The following is a 23,707-nucleotide window of genomic DNA, read 5'->3' as shown; positions in this document are numbered from 1 at the left end:
GCAGAGCGGGAGCGCGTTTCCGCCGACGTGAGCGGGGCCCGCCGCCACCTTCCCGGGCTGCCCCGGGCTCCGGGATGAGCTATGTGCCGGGACGAGGCACGGCCCGGGCTCCGGGATGAGCCGTGTGCCGGGACGAGGCACGGCCCGGGCTCCGGGATGAGCTGTGTGCCGGGATGAGGCACGGCCCGGGCTCCGGGATGAGCTGTGTGCCGGGATGAGGCACGGCCCGGGCTCCGGGATGAGGCACGGCCCGGCCCGGCTCGGCGGCTGCCCCATCCCAGCGCCAGGGCCGATTTCCCACAGCAGCCCGAGCGCCTCCCGGACTTGGCAACGCGGGCGTTTGCGAGCACGGAGTTTCGCTACAGTTGGTGCCGTGCGTTTAAAAAAACAAAACAAACCAAAAAAATGAAAATCCCCAGGCAACGAAACGCGAAATTAAATGGGGAGGGGGGAGGAGAGAGAGAAACACAATCGTTTTTCGCCACCTCCCCCCCACCCCCCGCTTCCCTTCCCAAAGCGGGACCCCGTGCTGATCCCCTCAGTCGCATCCCCTCCTCCCCCGCCCTTACACCCCTCAGGGCAGCAACTTTGTTCCCAAGCCGGGCGCTCGGATCCTCCTTTCCCACCTCCGGAGTAAGGTGTCTCCGCGGCGCTCCCCCCGCCCCGCCAGCCCGGCCCAGCCCTGCCCAGCCCGGCCCGGCCCGGCCTTCCCCCCGCTCGGGCCGCTTCTCCGCTCCCTGTCTCCCTCCGCCCTGGGAGCCGGGCACTATTTTCCTCCTCCCTCCGCCTGCCCTGAGCGCCGGGCGCCTGTGGAATGCCGCGCGCGGGGCCCGGCCGCGGCGGCAGGATACACAGCCGGGCCCGGCGCTCGCTATAAGAACCTCCTTGTGAGCGACGCCATTTTAAGCCTCTCGCTCGGTCCGGCGCTGGGAGCAGCGGCGGCGGCGCTCGGGGGACACGAACACCGCCGCCCCGTACGGTCGCTAGCCGGGAGCCAGCGGCGGGGGCACCGCCGTGAGCGAGGAGGAGGCGGCGGAAGCGGGAGAACAAGGAAGGAAAGACGGGCCGGACCGGGATCGCCCGGGCAGCTGCAGCCGCCGGAGCCCGGGGGGACCTTGCGCGCTCCCTTCCTCCAACGTTAGTGCCGCTTTCTCCGGCGGGAACTTGGGGCAAACCCGGGCCGGGCCCCCCGCGTCGGGAGGGGGTCCAGGGTGTGCCCGGCGGGAAGGACGGGGCTGGGGGAGGGGGGGAGCGGGGGTGGGAGAGAGGTGGGGGGGCAGGAAAGGAAGAGAGAGAGAGAGAGGGCTCTTGTTTTTGGGAGGTCCGGACAGCTGCGTGGCTGCAGGAGCAGCAGCTGCAGCTCCCGAGGTGTCTCTTGGGAAGCTCGTCCTGGGGCGAGGGGGTGGCTGCTCTGGTCTGCGGGGAAGGCGAGTCCCTGCGCCCGGCTGTGCTCGCCTTTGCAGCAGAGCCCGGAGTACTTTAATGATCCTTTTTTTATTATTATTTTAAAGGTTTCCCCCTCCCTTTTTTTTTTTTTTTTTTTTTTTTTTTCTTCCTAGCTGAGTACTGACTCGCCGGTGGGCTGCAGATCCCCTTTGGCGATAGGAGGGGGAAGAGAGCAGGGTGCGGGTTTATTTGTACCGAATATAATTAATCACGGTCACTGCAGTCAGCGGGAGATAACTAATCTGTTGCCTTGTGGGGTTTCGGTCTTAGTGGCATTACATATTTGTTGGAGAGGTGATGCTGTTGCTGGTGGGTGTCATCGAAATGAAGCTTTCCCGGAGCTGGGAGCAATGAAATGAAGTTTTTTAACCCCCACCTTATCAGGGTCTTGTAGGGAATGACTTGGGCTCCGGGCGGCGTGGGGAAGAGCCTGTGGTTTGGGGGACCACGGCGGCTCCAGCCTCCCAAAGTAACACGTTCCTGAGGTGTGTGGATCAACTTGCGGTTACTCCCAGAACTATCTAGGGCACTCATTTCTCTAGGAACCGGGGCTCCAGGTGTGTTTTGTGGTTTGTTGTTTTGTTGTTTGTTTTTGTTGTTTGGCTTTTTTAAAAAAAAAACAAGGCGTAGTTCATCTCTGTTGTGCATGATTAGCTGCTCCTAGAACAGCAAGTTTTCTTAAATTTAGCAAAACCTTGGGTTTTTCCGTAGTTAAAACTCGATGTAGGACGTCAGGCAGTTTCTTTTTGTATCTCTTCCCAAAAAACTTCTCTGAAGGTTATCCCTTCTGGAAAGAAAGAACAGACTGTGTGAAGGTACCAGGGGCAACTTGTGACTTTAGGAGTTGCAGTGTTGATCTTTGTAATCAGCTACTTCTTGATCTCTTTCTCATGGAGCAGCCATTGTTCTGACACTCTGTATATTCCAGACATCTGTGGTCCTCCCATCCCCCAAAGTATGCAAGTGGTGAATGGAAAGAGGCTGGGCTGGTATGCTGAGGTCGACGGACGGAAATCAAGGAGGGGTTTCAGTAAAACAGGATCTCTATGTGCTGAGACTACAGTAAAGGCAAAGACGAGAAAGCTAGCTGAAAGAGTATTGGGGTTTTCTTGCTACTAAGTTCAGACACACCAGAGAGCAACTTTCCAGTTACAGTTTTGCATCTGGATGACAAAAAGTTACTACTGCAAGGCTAAAAAAAAAAAAAAGCCTAAGTGGCAAAACTTACTGGTGTGTGTTGACCCAAGTTGTAATATGAATTTCAGTACCTAACAGTTGAGGAACCTAATGTTGATATTGCGCTTTTGATAAAAAGGTGCTGACAGCTGCAGGTATGTGACTACTGTGTCGTTTGTCTAATGGCTGTTACTGTTGCAACTGAGGCTGCTTGGGTATTCAGGCAAGAGTTTGATGCTCTCTAAATTCAGCTGTTCAATACAAAATCATACTGAGTGTCTCACTGTTCTGGGGTTGTTCTAAAGAAATGTCATGTTTCTCATCTGATAGTTCAGGTATTTTCTGTTTAGGGATAAACTGATATCCAGGGGAATGTCCACTTTGGTCTGTATGGCTGATCATTTCACAAGGTCTAGGGGAGAGTTAGTAAAAATACCTTGTTGGAAAAGACAATGCCATGCATTATAGCTTCTAAAAGCAAGGATTTAGTACAAAATAAAGCTTGATTGGAAAAATCAGTTCTTCAAATGCTATGTTACAGCCTTATCAACCCAAGCTTCCTTTTTCTTGCCTAAGCTATAAATAGGCTGGGCTCTTTGCATGGTGTATGGTCTGCTATGGACACCAGGATTTTGCTCTGACTGTGGTGTGTCAGTTACTGGCTTATCAAATCTTGGCTGTGAGACCTGGTTGCCCTTCAGACATAACGATTTCTTTGTGAAACAGATGTCCATTTATCATGACTCTACATCTGAATTAGCATCCTGAAGTAGTGTGTTCTGAAGAGTTAATCTTGATGTTTTAGGGATTTTTAAGGCAAGAAGTTAGTACTAGCAGTGTTCTAATTTTGCAGTATTTTCAAGGGTAGAAAGGGAAGTGGCAAGAATGAAGCATGAAATATGGCCATTGGAGGCTTCTGTCTCAGAAACTGAACTCTGAGTGTATGGTCTGAAACTCATGGAGAATAATGTTTCTGCAAAATATTGTCTACTAGGCAGACTAGTGTGCAAATACAGCAGAAATCAAAATCACTTATGTTAATTCATAGTTAAACTGGTAATGCAGGGGTTGTGGTGATCATGCAGTTGCCTGCAGCAAAACTTGTTCTGTGACTGTGGTAGCCTGCATACCGTGGCAGGAAAATCAGGACTGACCCTACTTATCTTGAACATCAGACTTCACAAAGCCTGATAAAACCTGTGAGAAACTGCAGGCAGCTATGATTTGCTCCTGGGTCCTCACAACGTGCACTTGCAAGCTCTGAGCCCAGTGCCTTGCTGGGTGAATGGCTGGGAACCTAGAAATGGCAAACTCCTTGGCAGTGAGCATTGTGTGTGACACTTCTTGTCTCTGATAAAGTTATTATCCTGGCAGGGTGATACTTCTGATTTTCCAGTTAAGCACCAATTGAATTGGCTAGACTTGTTAACCACTGTCAGGCTGCCTTATGTTAACTTTTAATATCCATTTCTGGCACTTGATTCCAAGGTAAAACTTGCTGTAATCTGTGATCAGGCTTTAGCCCAGGAGGCTAATGTGTTAAACTGTGCTGGCACTGTGTAGCTTGTGCTGCCTCTCATGAGAAGAAAGCAGCCAGAAAAGTTGTTTTATTTTTTGGTACTGTTCTTTTTTCACTGACAGGTTAACTTCAAGTGCGAGGGAGAGAATTAATGGAAGCCTAATTCTGGCATTTCTAATGGAAGTCTAATTCTGTCTGTGTGGATCACCAAATAGATGGGATGTGCAGGTGAAACATACCTGCAGCTCAGCCTGACCTCATGAATCTGTTAACGCTGATGTGAAAGCAAATGTGTCCTGTGCTTTTGTTGCCCTGGGAAGTATGGGTGCGAGTGTTGCTTTCCAGAAGAACTTTTTGTTCATGTTCCAAGTTGACTTTAGGAAACAATGTACATTGGCTGGATTAGTGTTGAAGAAGTGAAGTGCTTGGTCTGTTACTTAATACTAAATTAACTCTGAAGCCTTGTTTGAGCCTGGTTTAGAAGGTTGAAAGAGTTAATCTCGTATTCTCTGTTGCTGCATTTAAAAAACAGTATGACCAGCTGGATTTTGCTGGAGTTGGCAAATGCACAGTGTGCACTGTACGTGTATTTGCTGGAACCAGCATTTCTGGGCTGACTTACTGCACTAAATAGACTTGTATAAATTGGAGAAGTTTGCCAACTCTGCAGCAACTGTAGCAAGTAGTTCTGTATTGTCCTGGCAACAATTCAGGGGCCCTCCAGTGGCCAGAAATCTTAACATCCTAAAGGTGCTGGTAAATGCAGCTGCCTTGTCAGTTTGCCTTAATTAAGAGTGAGCCGAAGAAACATCTTCTAGTGTCAGGCTTCATTAGTATGTTTGTTGTTTAAACAGTCCTTTTTGGAGTGTTGGTGTGCCTTACTGTGATTACGTAGTTATTCTGATAGACAAGCAAAGACAGCCGCTTTCAGATTCATAAGTATTTCATTAGTGTCAGTGTAATTATGACTAATCACTCTGGTTGCTTAAACCGTGGAGATTAATGTTTAACATCCAAGTTTAGGGCTGGCTACAGAGTTGCAGTCTGAGAAGAAACTGGATTATGGGTAGATACTTCCTGGTTTGGAAGAGAGCTGGTTTGCTAAATTGTTGCTGTGTTAGCATAGAAATTGGTGTTTCAAGTTCTGCACAAACAGGAGAGAAGGGTACTTTTGTAACAGTGTCTGCTGTTAGTGTGATGTGTTTAATGACTGCAGAAGCATTGTCTTTTTGACACACAAAACTGTGTGGGCAGAAAAGCTTGAGGGCTGGCAGTGGTTTTGTTCCTGAACTTTGAGTGTTAAATGAAATGTGGTATAATATTTGCCCAGATTATCATAGATTGCCTCTAAATGGTTGTGATGGCAACTTTTTTTTTTTTTTTTGTATGTGGCTAGGTAAGATTAGAGGAGAATTAACTTTGATCCTGTCTACTGCCAGCTCTACTACAGTCATCTTACTCAGTGATAATTATGGGCATGGGGACCAAAAGCTGTAAACCAGTGCATATTTATTACATGAGTCCTGCTGGCAAACTAAACCTTGGATAGAAACACTGGGAAGATAGGAGTGTGCATAATGTAGATACCTGTGTCCTGCAAATATAAGCTGGGAGCTCTCCAAGCTCTGGTGATAAAACTTCTCTTAATGTTTTGCCCAGCCATGAGGATACCCAAACTTAGTAAATGCTGCACAAAACCCTAGGGAGAAATGTGTGCCAGTGATCCAAAGATCTCAAATCCATTTTTAAACAGAAGTGACTTAGTAGCTGTTTTGAGGTTACTCGCTTGTAGTGGTGGTGCTTAGTTAGTTGAAAGAATCAAGACGTAAGAGTAATTCGGTTGATTCGGTAATTCGGTTGTTATGAACTTGATGCAAGTTCATAAACTTGAAACTGTCATACCAGGCCTTTAATATGGAGTTATAAACTGCTGTCAGGGGACTGATATGTGCATTATGTGAGGAAGTTCATTACTTTTGTTCTCAAGCTGGATGTGTAACACCAGAGTTGTAGTTAAAGGAGTTTTCACATCATAACAGTAAAGGTTATCATCAGCTCCTCTCTTGGACAGTCAGGAGGCATGCCTAGGTACTCGAGGTCTATTTTGTCCACCAGTAAAGTGAAGTGCTAGTGCTGTGGTATACTTGCCAATAAAAAGCTCTCTTAAATCATTACTTTCAAATATGACCTGATGATTTGTCAACTTGAACACAGCTGCTGCTTATAGCTCTTAGAAACAGCCAGAAATTTCTAGAAAGGGCAAATAAATTCCTAGGGCAGTGTTTTGTTTGCAGATCTTGTCAGAAGCCGCTGGTATAGTTGCCCATGATTTTGAATATACAGGATCGTGTTGACAGACCTCTTGTGACTCCTGAATGTACTCTAGGTAAAGGGCAAAATAACTGTCCTGTAGATCCAAACGCTTAGTTTCTGAAGTGACAAAATCCAGTGCTGTGAGATTTCAGCTTCTGCAGTACAAGTATGACTTTTTAAGTAAGCATGCTTTCTTTACATTGTATAGGATGCCCAGCCATGGGCCTCCAGCCAGCATCAAAGGAAATCATGTAGGGCTGATAAGAACTTATGGTGCTAGGTAACTGCTACCAAGTCCATTTAGACATATCTTTGTGTCACATCAGTCTGTCACTTCTACCAAAGTTTCTTTAGAATGTCTGTCTTAAAGAGTAAAGTACTGTGTATCTATTTTCTTTCAGAAGGAGAACCTTTATATGATATTGCCAGCTTCACTTTTGGGGAGGCTTCCTAGCAGGTTCTACAGTTTCAAAGTTCATCTTTTAGAATGATAGGGCAGATTGATGCCAGGACGAGCTTTTATTTCTTTTTTAGTAAGTTACCTGATGTGCTTGTTCTGAATTCTCTTCCAGGTTCTCATCACTTTGTACTTTAGTTATCTGAGGTATTTGTTGGCTGACAGTGGCTCTCAGACCAATGTTAACTCTTGCTTTATTAAGATTTCTAATGGGCTGTTTTTAAGAGGGTACTTAAACCTTAGTACCTGCAAAAACCCTGATGAATTGCACAAGCTGTTAGTGCCTTCATGCTGAGTTAGTTGCGCAGAGCACAGCACGGACAGAGCTGCAGCTGGAAGAGACCTGTCTGCCAGTGAAATCTCCGACTGACACTTCTGATACCTTTGTTACCTGAACTGTCAGTCTGCGTGAAGTTGCTCTTCAGTGGTTGATTAAAACTACCCACGTTCTGGGCGCCTTTACTCTAGGTGAGCAAAATGAAGTGTGGCTCTTGCTACACTTATATTATAGGCTCAACTGCACTTGAAGCTTGGGAGTTGTTGAACATTGCAAGTTGGGTAGGAAGTGTGATTCTTCACTACCCTGCTTTCTCTTTTAGGAGGAAGGGAAGGGCAAAACAGGTGAGTGTCCTGTCATATCAGAACACTGCAGTGTTCCAAAAGTGAAGTGTGGCAGAATGGAACCTTACAGCTGTCATAAAGTTCTTGTGGCCCCTTTCTCTCCTCTGTCACATTTGCTTAAGACTATATTGATTCAAAAACAGGCCTTGAGTTTTTTGGAACTTGTAGCCTAACTCTTTACTTAACTAGACATTATTTGAGGAATATGTTCTCTTTTTAATTACAGCTAGCCCAGTGTTTAAGTCTAGTCGAGACTACCAGACTGCCTGCATTTCAGTTCCATCGAGCAGTTGTAATCAACTTGGAGAAGTCTAGCAAGAAAGAAATACTTATATATTGTTTGCTTTAGCTAATGGGCATGTGAATAAAAACTCTACGCTGTACCCTTGGTTATAGATTGCTGAGATAACTGAAAATAAAGAGGCAACATGTTATTTTGTGAGTGGCATCAAGTGAACTCTTATTAAAAAAAAGACCCTTATAAAAGCTAATGTAGGGAGGTTCTTCTGCCTTTGTTACAGAAAGGAATTTTTAGATCATTTCTAAGGCAGAAGACAAAGGCTGAAAAGCCAGAACAGTTGATGTAATAGCAATCTGGGATGTGTGAAGGAAAAAGGAAGTAAGGAATTGGAAATGAAGCAGCAGAGTGGCTGAAATAGAGGTAACTTGCAGTGAGTGTTGGCAGATCTGCATGTGTGCTGTCAGATACTCCTCTCCCACTTCAAATCTGTGGATTATCTGAGCCAGTTTGTTGCCTCTTTCAGGGTGTATTAAGGATATTTAAGGCTTGGAAATTGGAACCTTTTAACCATTGAAGTCAGTAAAGCAGATATTCAGAATTCTTAATTTCCTGAAGTTTTTTAGGAAGAACAAACCTTAGACTTTCAGTCTTAATAATAAGAGAATTTAATGACTGTTGTATATTCTAGGTTGAGAGTCAAATTTACTATGGTCTGATTAGCTAAATCTAAGAGAGAATGTATTGCTGTTTGCAAGGCATCTTTTAACTTTCTGCAGGCATCAGTAGAATGTGTTGCCTGAAGTATTCTAGCTTGGGTAAATTCGAGCTGGATAGATTACATAGGATACTGAGCTTATCACTGGAGAGAGAAGAAATCCTTCACTAAGCAAGACTAGCTTAGTGGTTGGAGGGAATGATGCTAACTAAGCAGATGTTGCTTGAGGAAACGACCAGAGCAATTTTGCCACAAGTTAAGGTTATAAATGAATTTGTTCAGTTGCAGCCCTGGATCACTAAGATGGATTTCAGTGTGGGCATGTGCTGTGCCATTCAGGTCAAGATTACTGGTAGCTCTTAGTTTTCAATGGAACTACTGAAACAGTTCAAGTTGTTACGTCTTGGCACAATGCTTAAATATAGTAATACTGCTTCATCTCTTGCCATGGCATTTCTTCTGAGGTGGTAGCGATGGCTGTAGATGAATGTTTCTACCATGTAACCCAAAAAAAAGCAGAAAAGTTTTCAAGCTGTGAAAACCCATGGTGGTTTTTTTCAATTTTAGAGGAAAAAAGACTGCATGATTTGACTTATTGCCTTTTGATATTACATAGGGTAAAGTACTTCCTTTTAGTTAAGATGCTTTGTCATAAGCCACCCGAAGACATTTTTACCCAGTATTAAAAATCACCCTGTTAAAAGCAAAAGGAAGCCTGACATTAATAAAAAATACGTGTCTGGTTCCTAGTATTGATAATAACATAAACCTTAATTTTGCTATCTCTGGAAATATCCAGGTGGTACATTGCTTTGTTTAATATGATAATTTACAGCCCAAAACCATTATTCAAGTGTCACTTTTCAATGAGTTTCACAGTAGCTTTTGTCCATTCAAGTCCTTAAAGCACTAATGTACAGAAGTCAGTATTGGTGAGTGACTAATTTCCCAATAGTCAAAGCCTTCTAATACTTGTGTATACTAACTTCAAAATAATCTACACTCACTGTATGTAGCTGTTTCTTTTAGAGGGGACAAGGTGGCTGAGGACTGCAAATGCTACTATTTGATACAAAATATGGGAATGCTCTTCAGTATTTGTTTATTGGATATGGAAATATATTTCAGGAAAGCTCTTGTTTGTATTCCACTGTAGTATCTTTGTACAAGAAAAATAAATTTTTAAAAAATGCAGTCTTCAGAGTGAAATTCAAGCACATTCTGTACCTATTTTCAAATAAAGTGTCTTCTATTAATTTTTTACAAAAAATTACAAACCTCTGCTGTCATTCCTACCACAAGCTTCTAACATTCCTTAAAATGCACAACACCAAAACCATACTTTCAGGACTTCTTACCAGTCTTACAGACACATCTGATACATGAGGGACCTCCAAAATTACCTACAAAGGTACTTTAACCCAGAGCTCAATAAAGCCAGATAAAAATTCTCAGTTTTCTTGAGAACCTCTGTGTGGATAGGGGAGGAGAGAACTTTATCCCCATTTGGATAAGGAATAATTAGAAGTTTACAACAGTTTGGATCATGTCTTCATAAGACTAAGATCAGTAGAAGTAGTTCTATCTGCTGCAAGAATGTTTGTATCTGGGGCATAGGTTAGACCAAAAATTACTTAGAGACAGTTCACCCACTCCTGGCTAAAGTGCCTTTATACCATGAAAACGTTTTTTCCTGATGTTTCCACTGTTAGTATTGTCTGTCTTGGGTGATTCCTCCTCCCCCATGTTTTGTTTTCTAGAAAACAGGCTAACAACTTCCAGGGAAGATTAGAAAGGGTTGTTTTGTTGTGATTAGCTTTTTAATTCCTTAATTGGATGTATTTTTCAAATTCCCAACTTGAAAACCAAGGTTAATTAGGAAGCTTCTTTTACATTAAGAACTGAAATATAAGGACTTGGGTCACAGAAATGAGTGCTCTCTGCTGTTATTAGCTGTGGAACTGCTCTTGCCTGTATATTTTGGCTATGGATTTTTGTAAAGCAGATCCACAGGTAACATCACTGCCAGGCAGCTAAGACCAATTATAAAATCAGATATAAGAATGCTTTCAGTAACACCTTGGGAATGATTGCTATAACTTCAGAGCGCTTGGAGGAAAAACTATTTTCCAGTACAGGTACTTCACTTGTGTGTAGGTGATACACATTTTTAACTGCTGTAACTGTCAGAGGATAAAGAAGATCTGCTTGTTCTAAGTAAGCAGATGTATCATTCAGAACTGGTGGGTAGTTTAAAGGTGCAGTTGCTTGGCCTGTCATAGGTGAGATGGAGACATAGAATAGGAAAACATGGTCAGTAGGTGTGTTTGTGTGCAGTTACTCATGGTGTTTGGATGGATCAGTCTGGATTTCTCCTGCAAGGGTTAGTAATATACTGCTCTCAAAGGATTTATGGCAGACTTGCAGACTTTGACTTGCTTTATAAAGGTGGCAGGGGTGGGGAGGAAACTGCTTGTCAGATCAGTCAGGTGTAATTTGAGTCAATTGTAATGAAGAGAACTGTTCAGATTTGAGAACTGCTGTAGGCTTGTTGACTGTCTTGGCATATGCCTAACTAGTCTCTGAACTCAGAAATTAATGTCTTATAAAAACACATGATCAGAAATAATACATAATTCTTCTTTCATTCCTTATAAAAAATCAAGAAATTTGAATTGTCTTCTGTAGTAATTTGAAATTATTAGCTTATATACCTTCTAAACTTGCAGATGCATTTTTCTCAGTTTTTTAGACTGAGACAGATGCCATGCAATACAGCCTAGTGCAAGGTCTTGAATTGCTCTTGGTGAGTTATTTAATACATAATCTAAAAAACCCCAACCTCCATTTAAACCCAAAGCTGATGATGCTTGCTAAGCAAGTATATAGTCTTATGGGGTGGAAGGAGCTTTTCGTGAGGTGAAAATCCCATAACTCCTAGAAGTACATCCATGTGAACTGTATTACACAATATTTATCAAAATTCCCATTTTTGAGTACCTGCTAGTCTTCAAAAACACTGGAGCTTGCAGAAGCTTGTTATGCTGGAGTTTGTTTGTGAAGTATACTGAGGCCTTCTGTCTCTTCCTGATGGTTGAGATGCATTTGGCTGGCCTTGTACTGATTCTGTTTGTCAGGAAAATGAGCAGCACAAATGTTTGTACCTAGCCCAGTGGTGTTGATCCTTTCATAAGAGTATTGGTTAACCATGACAGTGACAAACAGGAAGACAAAGTCAGCAGCTTGCCTGGACTCAGTTTACCCCCTTGTAAAGTTAACAGAGAATGTGAAGGAATAGATGAGAGAATGTTCAAATGCAGAAAACCTAAAACGAAACCCTGGCTACTTTGGCAGTTAGTTTGGACTTTTAGGATTAAACCCAATTCCCTATCTAAATAATAATGAAAAAAACCCCTGCCAGAAATTGCTGGGGGGTTACAGGTGTATGAAATGGAGATCAGGATGTTGGAACTTACAGGTGGAGCTAGCAGGCTGATCTAGGGGTCAGCATTCTGAAGACTGAATGTCTGACTGGTAATGCATTTCTGAACACTTAGTATTTTTCATTGTTATTTTGTAGAAGTTCATCAGCTTTGTTTTGGAATAGTGCTGCAGTTTAGTGGCTACTCTACTCTGTTGAATTTTACCTAATGGTAGAGCTACTCTTCTGATCTCTTCAGGCTGATGAAGTTGAAACAGCAGTTTCAGAGTGCAGGTGCTATAATCCAGTTGCCTTCATTGGTGCAGAATTCAACAGTGAAAAAAGTTATAAATGTTGTTCCCAAGCCCCTTATTGCATATGGGAATCTCTGGTGGTAGTAAATGTCTCAAAGTGTAGTCACTGCTCTTAACATACTGGTAGATGAACCAGTCAACTTCAAAACTAGTTTGGTGATCCTTTTTTTAGCACAGTCCTGATGGGAGGAGATGGGAAAGTTTATGATGGAAATAGATCTTAATGCTAAGCATATTGCAAATTTCATATAGCAGCTAGAACGTGCCAAATTTTTTATTGGAAGTGTCACATTTGACTTAGAATGAGGAGTACAGGGAACAAAGATACAAATTTTACTGTTAGTGCTATTCCCTTCTTTCTGTTTGGAAGGTGTTAGTGGAACTCACAAAATAATGCAGAATTGCAGAGAGCTGTCAAGCTTTTGTAAAGGCACTTTCTCAATGTAGCTACTCATTAGAATTTTTTAATCAATGATAAACTGACAGCATGATTTAAGCTTTTTTTTCCCCCTTGCCACTGCTACTCCCAAACCCCTAACAGCATGTTGGAAGAATCCAGTCAGGGATTGGAAAATGTGTCTGTATTGTCAGCACATCCTCCATGCAGATTGTCAAGAGCCGACTGAGTTGGCTAGTCTCTTCCAGGCTGTGGAGTAGGACCAGTTTAGAGTTTTCAGCTGCACAGCGGGATGCTTATTCCATGTTGTATAATGTCATATATCAGCTTAATGCTGCTTATCTGCTGCAGAATGCAGATCTACTGTCCATTTTAAAAGAGCCAAGGAAGGGTTGCTGCCAAAAGTTGTGGGAGTGCAGAGTCAGGACAAACAGCACTGGCATTTACACAGCAATGCAACAGGATTGCTCAGGAGCTGCTGGAGTATCTTGCAGCTGACTCAGAGTCAATGAAACACTAGTTTGTCCCACCTTTCCAGTGAGACTTTTAAAACTGCAGGCCTGTCCTCTGTATAATTACGATTTTCAAAAAAGTGCTCCTGAAGGAAACTCTTGAACTGGGAAATCTGTCTTTACACAAATACAGTGTCAGGTGGACTTTGTTCTCCTGTAGCAGTACTGCAGACCTGTCCTTTCAGGGATTAGTGCCTTGCCTTTACTTCATTGTGCAGGAATGTTTTGATCAGCACAGCTCTAGCACCTAAGGGCACATTGAAAGCTGGTTGCTGCAAGAGACGGTTTTGGTTTTGCTCCCTGCGCAAGCTACCACTACAAATGTTTCTGCTTGGCTGGCTCCCAGAATAGGCTGTTACCAGCTCTGTGTCTGTGCTGGAAGCAGTGTGGGACTGCGTAGGGGGAAGAGGAGCAAATTAAATGAAAGTGACCCGTTGTGGAGCTGTAGCCTCGAATTTCTCTTTCTGGATTAATGAAGAGACAGCTACCGATTTTTGGTACAAATATTTCGATACTGTTTGGTGATATCAAATGGAGGTGCATGCTTAAAATTTGGATGAGGCATTTGATCATATTTCAGCCTCCTGCCCCAAATTATCTTGGCTTTCTGTGCAAAATATAAAAGTGAGTTTGGTGACTCAATGTGTGTGCAACTGAAGGACAGGTTTTTGGGTTTTTTTGTAAATCTGGTTCAATTTTTAGTTTTAACTTCAAGGAAGAGTTTTGTACAGGAAGAAACCTTTATTCTTATGGTACAGGAAAGGATAAAGGAGGAGGTTCAATTATAACTTTAGATAGTCTTTGTGCCACTGAAATAATAGCAGCTTGCCTTACATAGTCATTTCAGCTTTCCTGGTGAAAACTCATGTTGTAGTCCTGTATCAAACAGTTTTTCTAGTATCTTTAAACAGTTTATCTTTGAGGGAAATGAGGAAGTCTGACATTTAGCCATTGTCTTTGTGGCATTTCCAAATTCTGGAATGTAATGTCTGAGATTCATCTTGCGCAAAGATAGAGGAGTGAAAAATAGCTCTATCATGGTCAGTCTTCAATTCTTGTTCTCTTGCAGCTCTATGAGAAATCTTACATATAAGCAGACAGAAGAAGTCTGGGTGATACATCATGTTCTTTTGCATGTCTGTCCATGGGGGTTTGCTAATTAGCATTTGAGTATACTCGTTGTAGTAATGAAATGGCAAGATGTGCCAAGTCTTAGTTTGCAATTCCAGTGTTCTAATGTGAAATCATGTCTTACTAGCTCTGATTAGTCTTTAATAAGTCCTAACCTTGCTCTTTTTTAGGATCTCTGAAAAGGTGCAGGAAAGAGTTCTGGGAGTATAACACAGAACATGGCAACTCAAGGTACAAATGCATTACAATTTCTCTTACTAGAATCTAGAAGACTTCCTATTCCTCTCTCTTTAACTTTTCAAAATCACTTGGATTGAATAATATCTGCTCTATTACAATAATGAATACCTTACACTGGGAATGAAACCTTCAGACAAGTTTGTAAGTTTGTTGTAAGGTCAGGATGGCCACAATAGCAGTGATTGTTCTGCCTGTTTCGCAGGTTTACATTGGTTCAACATAAAGGCTCAGTCTAAAATTGCTGCTCACTTGCAGTGCTGGGTTGAGGTAGTTGTTTAGAACAGCTTATTTTAATTTAAAATCTGTGTCATCTCTTGTAGGATTAATACATGCTGGAGTAATTGAACTAAACTTAATTGTTCACCAATGATTTCTTACAGCTGACTTGATGGAGCTGGATATGGCAATGGAGCCAGACAGAAAAGCAGCAGTCAGTCATTGGCAGCAGCAATCATATCTGGACTCTGGTATCCATTCTGGTGCCACAACAACTGCTCCCTCCTTGAGTGGCAAGGGAAATCCCGAAGAAGAAGATGTGGACACAACACAAGTGCTGTACGAGTGGGAGCAGGGATTCTCTCAGTCCTTCACCCAGGAGCAAGTTGCAGGTAAGACCTTTTCTATTACACCAGTTTGCTTGGACATGCAGTTTAACAATACAGAAACCTAACTACTCAATTGTTGCCAATCCGGATGATGAGCTTTTTATTCCTAGTTTGAGGTTATATTGACTTACCTTGTTTTCAGATATTGATGGCCAGTATGCAATGACTAGAGCTCAGAGGGTGCGTGCAGCAATGTTCCCTGAAACGCTGGATGAAGGAATGCAAATCCCATCCACGCAGTTTGATGCAGCTCATCCAACTAACGTGCAACGCCTGGCTGAGCCATCCCAGATGTTAAAACATGCTGTTGTTAATTTAATAAACTACCAAGATGATGCTGAACTTGCAACTCGTGCAATCCCAGAACTGACCAAACTGTTGAATGATGAGGACCAGGTAAGCATTTTCTTTGCCTGGGTAAAACTCACTCTTGGGGCCCCTTTAATGACCTTAAAACTAAAAGCTTTTTTCAAACACTTGCGTTAGGTGGTGGTGAACAAGGCTGCAGTTATGGTTCATCAGCTGTCCAAAAAGGAAGCGTCTCGCCACGCCATTATGAGATCTCCTCAGATGGTGTCTGCCATCGTACGTACCATGCAAAACACAAACGATGTGGAGACAGCCCGGTGTACTGCAGGGACACTACACAACCTCTCACATCACCGTGAAGGCTTGTTGGCAATCTTCAAATCAGGAGGCATCCCTGCTTTGGTTAAAATGCTTGGGTATGTGCACTACTGAGGCAGTACTTGTGTTTTGAAGATGGGTCTGATAGAAGCAGGTACTCATGAGGATTTTCCCTTCTTTAGGTCCCCAGTGGACTCTGTGCTGTTCTATGCCATTACAACTCTTCACAATCTCCTCCTACACCAGGAAGGAGCCAAGATGGCTGTCCGTCTCGCTGGTGGGCTGCAGAAAATGGTGGCCTTGCTCAATAAGACAAATGTCAAATTCTTGGCCATCACAACAGACTGCCTTCAGATTTTAGCATATGGCAATCAAGAAAGTAAGGTAGGTGCCTCTGCTATTGAAGTAGTTAAACTGAGCAAGCTTGTGATGAATGGCCTGACAGTTATTGTGTATTGACCTCCTGACTCTGAATTTTCAACCACATGCCACTGGCTTTTGCCAGTCAGTCCTGACCTTGCAGGAGAGGAGGGATTCAGGAATTATCTTGCAGAAATGCCACTGTGCTCATAGTGAGACTGTAAAACTTACAGTCCACATAAGCAGACGGGAATGCTTTTTCAGGGAACTGTAACCATGAGGAATGTTGGCCAGCAACATTTACTACCTGCTGACTTGCATAGGAAGTGACAGACAAATATTATTTTTGCTGTCTTTCAGCTGATTATTCTGGCAAGTGGCGGACCCCAGGCTTTAGTAAACATAATGAGGACCTATACTTACGAGAAACTATTGTGGACCACAAGTAGGGTGCTGAAAGTGTTGTCAGTCTGCTCCAGCAACAAACCTGCTATTGTTGAGGCTGGTAAGTACATTGTGCTCATGCTAACTTTAAAATCTACATGGCACTTTGGGATCAGTTCATTCCACCAAGAACAGAAACTGTCAGTATCAAAAAATGACCTTAAGTCGGTCCTTAAATACAGAAGCAGGTTTGGACGCCCTTAATGTACAGGAGTATAAAAGGGTGGCTGTTTCAAGTGCTGTTTACTGGGTGGCATTAGTTGCTGAGTGTTGTCAGGATGCATCCCGTAGAATATGCACACATTTAAAAGGCCAGTGTCACACAGGGAATTTTAGGGGGTTGTTATTTTCCTATGTGAAGAAGGGCTAGGGCCCAGCCATATTGTGATATTAATGACAAGAAGGATCCAAAAGGTTGTGAGATTTTGCACTCAGACTCTAAGGAAGAGAAGGACCTGACTGCTCACAAGATGAGCATCAGAGTACATTGTCAAATCTGAGTAATAGTGTCAAATCTGAACTGTCTTCTAGGTGGGATGCAAGCGTTGGGGCTCCACCTCACAGATCCAAGCCAGCGTCTTGTCCAGAACTGTCTCTGGACTCTGAGAAATCTGTCAGATGCTGCAACAAAGCAGGTAAAGAGCTCTTCTGAGGGATCAAGAGCAAAAGTCAACATAGTGGAAGAGAAGACTTAATTTTTTTCTTCCCTCTTTTTCTGCAGGAGGGCATGGAAGGCCTTCTAGGAACTCTTGTTCAGCTTTTAGGATCAGATGATATTAATGTTGTGACTTGTGCCGCTGGCATCCTTTCTAACCTTACCTGCAACAATTACAAAAACAAGATGATGGTGTGCCAGGTTGGTGGCATTGAGGCTCTTGTGCGCACAGTTCTCCGGGCTGGAGACAGGGAAGACATCACAGAGCCTGCTATTTGTGCGCTCCGTCACCTCACCAGCAGACACCAAGAAGCGGAGATGGCTCAAAATGCAGTTCGCCTCCATTACGGACTCCCAGTGGTGGTAAAGCTGTTGCACCCACCCTCACACTGGCCTTTGATCAAGGTAAATAAGGGTTAAAAGCCTCCAGTGCTGAAAGTGAAAACTGTTGCTTTTTAAAATGTAACTTTAAATGTCAAAAATACTTTGTTTCCAAGGTGTTTGGGAATGCAGTTTGTCTGATGGGAAAGTTGCTTCAGTTGAGCAACTTAGTGTTTTCTCTTAGAGATTTAAACATTTGAGATCATCTGATTGAACAGAGAAGTCACTAACAGCAAGCACACCCCTCCTGCTCTTTTGTTCCCTACCCCTTCCTCATCTGCAGGCTACTGTTGGCTTGATTCGCAACCTGGCTCTGTGTCCTGCAAACCACGCCCCGCTGCGTGAACAAGGTGCTATTCCAAGGCTAGTGCAGTTGCTGGTTAGAGCACACCAGGACACCCAGCGACGCACTTCCATGGGAGGGACACAACAGCAGTTTGTGGTAAGTGCCCTCCCTTGACACTGCATCTCCAAAAGCTCTTCTCAAACTCCTCATTTGTCAGTGCACCTCAGCCCAGTAGTGCTTGGGCTAAAGAACTGTTGTCTTATTTGCTCAAGTTCACATTAGTCTCTGTGCTGATAGCTCTGTCTTGGCAGACCTGAGATTTTACTTAAATCAGAATGCCAAAACCTTGTCTTATTTTAATAAGAACTTCTTGAGCATTTAATTCTGAATGTTATAGCTCACAGAAATATGGGTACTCTCTACTTTGGCAAGGCAAGTAATTATCTACCAAGAAACCAGAACTCCCTCACCCTTCTCAGAAGAATGGGTTTAAGAATGCTATCACAGATTATTTGCAAGGATGCATAGAGCTGTAGAAGTACTGAGAAGTTGTCCAGGTCCTGTACTTGCTACCTGTTTGGGTTCCAGATTAGTTTGACAAGACCAGTCTCAATTTGATTATTTTTGTCCTGTTAAACACATTAACAAAGGGGAGGTTTGCTTAGCACAGGCAAATGGAAGCAGTATCTTCTAGTACAGAAGTGTAGTTCATTTGTGCAGAGGCAGGAAGGGACCTCTTTGTAACTGGTAACTGCTGTTTTCCAGCTTAGTAACTGCCAAGCTGATCCAGGTTGTAGAAAAAGAGGTGGTGTTATCAGATATGAAGTTCATAACAAAAACCACTGAGGCGTTCCACTGAGATGCTTCACATACTGAATTTGGTTGGGTAAACTGGATTGACTCATAGCAGGGATGTTAAATTGAAGGCCAGCACTTGAGGGAAGGGGATACATGCAGGGGACGAGGTTGGTTGACTAGCTGAAACTGTTGATTGTCTTTTTGAGAGTCACTTAAAAAAGAGCACACAATATCTCAAATTCAAAAATGCTTTTTCTTTCCCTAACTAGGAGGGTGTGCGTATGGAAGAAATTGTCGAGGGCTGCACTGGAGCCCTGCACATTCTTGCACGTGATGTTCATAATCGAATCGTAATCAGGGGTCTAAATACCATTCCACTATTTGTGCAGGTAAGTGAGAGCTCAAGATAACACTATAGGACATATTAGAAAAAGGAGTAAAATAGCTCTTGCTCTTCCTGGATAGAATTGCTAAGTCAGAGTGTGCTGAAGAGCTCATTTCAAGTGGAAGCGCTAAAGAATCCTCATGTTTTGGTTGCAGTTGTTGTACTCTCCCATCGAGAATATCCAGAGAGTAGCTGCTGGTGTACTTTGTGAACTGGCTCAAGACAAGGAAGCAGCTGAAGCAATCGAAGCTGAAGGTGCAACTGCTCCTTTAACAGAACTGCTTCATTCTAGGAATGAGGGTGTTGGTAAGTGAACTTAAGGCTGGTTTCATACTTGTGTTAGAAGAGTTGATAGAAGTCTTGACCCCTACTAAAACCACTCTTCCTTTCGGCAGCAACCTACGCAGCTGCAGTGCTGTTCAGAATGTCTGAGGACAAACCGCAGGACTATAAGAAGCGGCTTTCGGTTGAATTGACAAGCTCCCTGTTCCGGACCGAGCCGATGGCCTGGAACGAGGTGAGTTCTGTCTTCTGCGTTAACAGTTCCCTTGGGAGATCTCACTTGTATGTCCTCCCTCCTTCCACCAGTGAAGTGTAGATTCCATCAGTGATACAGGCCCAGCTTTGCACAGCTGTGTGGTGGCTGTACCTCTATATGTTCAGGTGCAGTGAACCTGTGGTAAGCAGCCTTCAAGCTGCTTTTTCGCTGGCAGACAGAAGAGTCTGTTCTCTGCTGCTGCTGAAGTGTGTAATTCTCATTGTGTTTGCTAGTGCACAAAGCTGTATACAAGAACTTTGTACTTTTCTGTATTGCTTGTCAAAACCTAAGGAACTCTGGATGCAAAAATAGAAACATGAGTGATATGAGGGAAGCATAAATATGAATATAAAATATATCCTGCAAGGCTTCTATCAAGCCAACAATGTATGATTAGTAATCTGGCTGGGAAGGCAACTTGTCTTGAGAACTGAGATTTCAGACTTGAATACATTTGCAGGCTGATTATAACACATGGTCCTTTTTCATGTTTAGGAGAGTACACAGTGAATTGAGCCTGAAGTCAATCTGTGTGCATGGGGTACAGGGAAGGTTTCACTAATTCTTTGTCTTCCCACAAATTCTTAAGATTCAGGAGCCTAGCTTTTTCTTCTCTTGTATGTATCTACTACATCAGGGGCAGTAGCCTTTGATTCATACTATTTCAGTGCTTACTTTTCTGTTTTCCTAAAATCTGTATGTACCACAAGAATGTGTGTAGGAAAAAAACTAAAATGGAGTATCTCTTTGAGACTGGACTTAGGCAATTGCTCTGCAGTCAGGCAATTACTTTTGTAATTGAACATATGGGAGAGGTTTGTTCAGAATTCTTAAAAGATCTACTGCTGGCTTGGGAATATCTGACTTGCAGGATCTGGGCAGGTGTACCTGAGGAGTGTTCCTAGACCTACCCCATCTTCTTCCTTCCCAGACAGAACCCTTCTCCCAGTGATCTGTGGATTCCTGTACCAAAATCTGACTATTACATGTTAGATGCAGATACTTAGCTAAAAAGGCATTTCATGTTGACAGCAGTGCTGTAGTGCTCACTGCAGAGAAGTTGTTCAAAGGGATTTGGGGCAAGCTTCACAACTTTTTAAACTCAGAATTACTAGCTGCTGGCTGAAAGACCTGATATTAAAACTGTTTTGTAATTCTTTGTGTACACATAGACAGCGGATCTCGGACTGGATATTGGTGCCCAGGGAGAGCCTCTTGGATACCGCCCAGATGGTATGTGTCTTCCGTTCCCTTGACTAAACTTTAAATTGGATGAAGTCAAGTCATAGATTTTAAAGGAGAACTGCAAATGAGTGAAGAGTGAATTTACTCTTCAGCAAGGTATTGCAAACTGACAGGCAAATGGGGAGCTGCCAGTTCAAATAACCAGTTTCTGCAACACCACTGGCAGCGCTGAAATGGGAGCCGTATGAACATGCAAAACCAGTGTCTCTTGTCTGAGTCCTGTGGGAACACCTCCCGCTGAGCTGTTGTTTCCAGAAATCTTTTACATTCCTTACAAATGGACTTGACAATTCCAATAGTGCAGTTTTTCTTTAAAACAGAAAAGCTGGTATTGAATGCGTTAGTCTTGTAAGTGTCTATAGATTTGAACGCAGGATCCACAAGGATTCTGAGCTATTTTTGACTAGTCTTTGAAAAGCAATTCTATAGTCTTGGAGCCTGGTTTTGCTGCAGTATTGTTGAATTTTAGTACTGTTGATTGTGCAGACTAATGGCTTGGCTGGAATCTGCTCATGCTTCTGACTGCAGTGTGCTTTGTCTGCAGAATCCTACTGGAAGGCTGTTCCAAACAATGGAATAGCCGTTAAGGGCAGGCACCAGATTGTGTTGAACTTGGCTGAACTAGAGAACAATTAGATGGCTACACGATCTCCTCACACACTGATACTTGCAGCTTCTGATGCATCTAACATCTGTTAACATTATGCTTTTTTTCCCTCTGCCACCTTTAACTTTCTTAGATCCTAGCTACCGTTCTTTCCACTCTGGCGGATACGGTCAGGATGCCTTGGGTATGGACCCTATGATGGAACATGAAATGGGTGGCCACCACCCTGGTGCTGACTACCCAGTTGATGGTCTGCCAGATCTTGGCCATGCCCAGGACCTTATGGATGGGCTGCCTCCAGGTGACAGTAATCAGTTGGCCTGGTTCGATACTGACCTGTAAATCATCCTTTAGGTAAGAAGCTCCAACCTTGAATTTAAAAACAGAACAAAAAGAGAAAAACAGCTGACTGGATTGAGGACTTGGTTGGCAGGGAGGGATTGGCTCGATTGGGTCCCAGTGTGCCAGAATAATGAATAAATGCTCTGGAAACACACAATCAGCACACTCCAAACTGACTTCTGCCGTGAAGTGTGGAAGTAATTAACTGTAATGTCTTGTGCACTGGCTTCATGCAGTCTTTATGTGTTACAACAGCCCTTTACAACTCGGGAGCACTGACACCTGTGTTTTTTCTCTTTACAGCTGTATCATCTGAGTGAACTTGCATTGATTGGCCTGTAGAGTTGCTGAGAGGGCTCGAGGGGTGGGCTAGTATCTCAGAAAGTGCCTGACACACTAACCAAGCTGAGTTTCCTATGGGAACAATTGAAGTAAACTTTTTGTTCTGGTCCTTTTTGGTCGAGGAGTAATAATACAAATGGATTTTGGGAGTGATTCAAGAAACGAAGAATGCACAAGAATGAATTGCAAGATGGAATTTATCAAACCCTAGCCTTGCTTGTTAAAAATTTATTATTTTTTTTAAATCTCTGTAATGGTACTGACCTTGCTTGCTTTGGAAGTAGCCTTTCTTTTTGCAGTAATTGTTGTTAGTTTTTTTTTAAAGTCTCTCGTAGTATTAAGTTATAGTGAATATGCTACAGCAGTTTCTAATTTTTAAGGATTGAGTAAAGGTGTAGAACACTAATTCATAATCGCTCTAACTGTATTCTGAATAAAGTGTAACATTGTGTAGCCTTTTTGTATAAAAAACTAGACAAATAGAAATGGTCCAATTAGTTTCCTTTTTAATATGCTTAAAATAAGCAGGTGGATCTATTTCATGTTTTTGATCAAAAACTTTATCTGGGATATGTCTGGGTAGGGGCCAGTAAGAACTGTTTATTTGGAACCTTGTATTGGACAGTTTACCAGTTGCCTTTTATCCCAAAGTTATTGTAGCCTGCTGTGATACAGATGCTTCATGAGAAAAATGCAGTTATAAAATGGTTCAAAATTAAAGTAAACTTTTAATTCACTCTGTGTCAAATTATTTCAGATCACAAAGTATATTTGTGTGTTAAGAAATAGTCCTGGACTTTCACAACCACTGTAGTGGAGGAAGCCAAGAATAATTTACCTCTTTCATCCCACCCTGGCAAGGTTACCCTTTTTAGCCTGGAGGTTTCCTGCTGCAGTCCGCCAAGGCACCAGCCTTCCCCTGCTTTGCTTTGGCAGCTTCCTCAGCATGGGGCAGGTCTAGCCAGTTGTGAGGCAACTTCACTTTGTGCCTGGCCTGCCCGCCCCACATCTGCTCTGAGCTTAAAAGAGGGAGAAGAGCTTCTTACTTCAGTTCCCCTCAGAGGTGCACTGGCACTAATGGTTGGGCCGGTGAAAGATCCTTTGCCCTCAAGCTCTCAGCTGGTTCAGTGGCTCAAACCCCTTTTCAGGTGTCCTCAGTGTTCAGTTACTGTGTGAGACAAGAGCTGTGTGTAACTGGCTTCCCTTGAGGCAGCACCTGTGTGACTGGAAGGGGACAAAGTGGTTCTGAGACTGCTGGCTCAGCCGCAGCCTGCACATCTGCACCATGCAGCTGTCACCAGCTCTGTGGGAGCACACACTCCTGGCGCTTCCACTCCAGGCAGCAGTTTGCCAGCAGGAGATCAGAGCAGGCCTTGGCTGCAGAGGCTCCTGGCTCAAGATGCTGAGAGCTGAAGGGAGCCACACCAGCCTGCTTCCCCTTCCGCTGCAGAGGGAAAGGTCTCACCCAAGGAATTCAGCTTTGTTCTTCTTTGACTTTTACTGTAAAGTGTGACACCAATTAATAGCTAGCACTTAACTCTTCCCTGTTTCTAGCAACTCCAGCTTTTAAGCTATGAAAGATAGTGGTA

General features: G+C 43.3%; 1 protein-coding gene across 3 annotated transcripts; it reads left to right on the top strand.

Annotated features, from left to right (window-relative positions):
- Positions 1 to 876: 876 nt before the first annotated feature.
- On the top strand, positions 877 to 22,854 carry CTNNB1 (catenin beta 1). 3 transcript variants are annotated; one of them, XM_085051346.1, is made up of 17 exons: positions 880 to 1,137; positions 1,560 to 1,623; positions 14,434 to 14,494; positions 14,884 to 15,111; positions 15,251 to 15,504; positions 15,595 to 15,833; positions 15,918 to 16,119; positions 16,456 to 16,600; positions 17,071 to 17,174; positions 17,261 to 17,599; positions 17,859 to 18,017; positions 18,929 to 19,048; positions 19,200 to 19,350; positions 19,440 to 19,561; positions 20,755 to 20,815; positions 21,568 to 21,788; positions 22,080 to 22,854. In XM_085051346.1, the coding sequence occupies exons 3-16, from the start codon at positions 14,482 to 14,484 to the stop codon at positions 21,774 to 21,776; spliced, it is 2,346 nt and encodes a 781-aa protein (XP_084907472.1). In that variant the 5' UTR covers positions 880 to 1,137; positions 1,560 to 1,623; positions 14,434 to 14,481; the 3' UTR covers positions 21,777 to 21,788; positions 22,080 to 22,854. The 3 variants fall into 3 exon arrangements, with proteins under 3 accessions (XP_084907473.1, XP_084907472.1, XP_084907471.1); XM_085051345.1 differs by lacking the exon at positions 1,560 to 1,623; XM_085051347.1 differs by lacking the exons at positions 1,560 to 1,623; positions 21,568 to 21,788 and having other exon boundaries at positions 877 to 1,137.
- Positions 22,855 to 23,707: the final 853 nt, after the last annotated feature.

Source organism: Lichenostomus cassidix, chromosome 2, assembly GCF_008360975.1.
Source record: "Lichenostomus cassidix isolate B80296 chromosome 2, HeHo_3.0, whole genome shotgun sequence".
In the NCBI taxonomy this organism is placed as follows: Eukaryota; Metazoa; Chordata; class Aves; order Passeriformes; family Meliphagidae; genus Lichenostomus; species Lichenostomus cassidix.
Note: the sequence above shows the minus strand (reverse complement) of the source record. Positions and strands in the feature narration are given on the sequence as shown.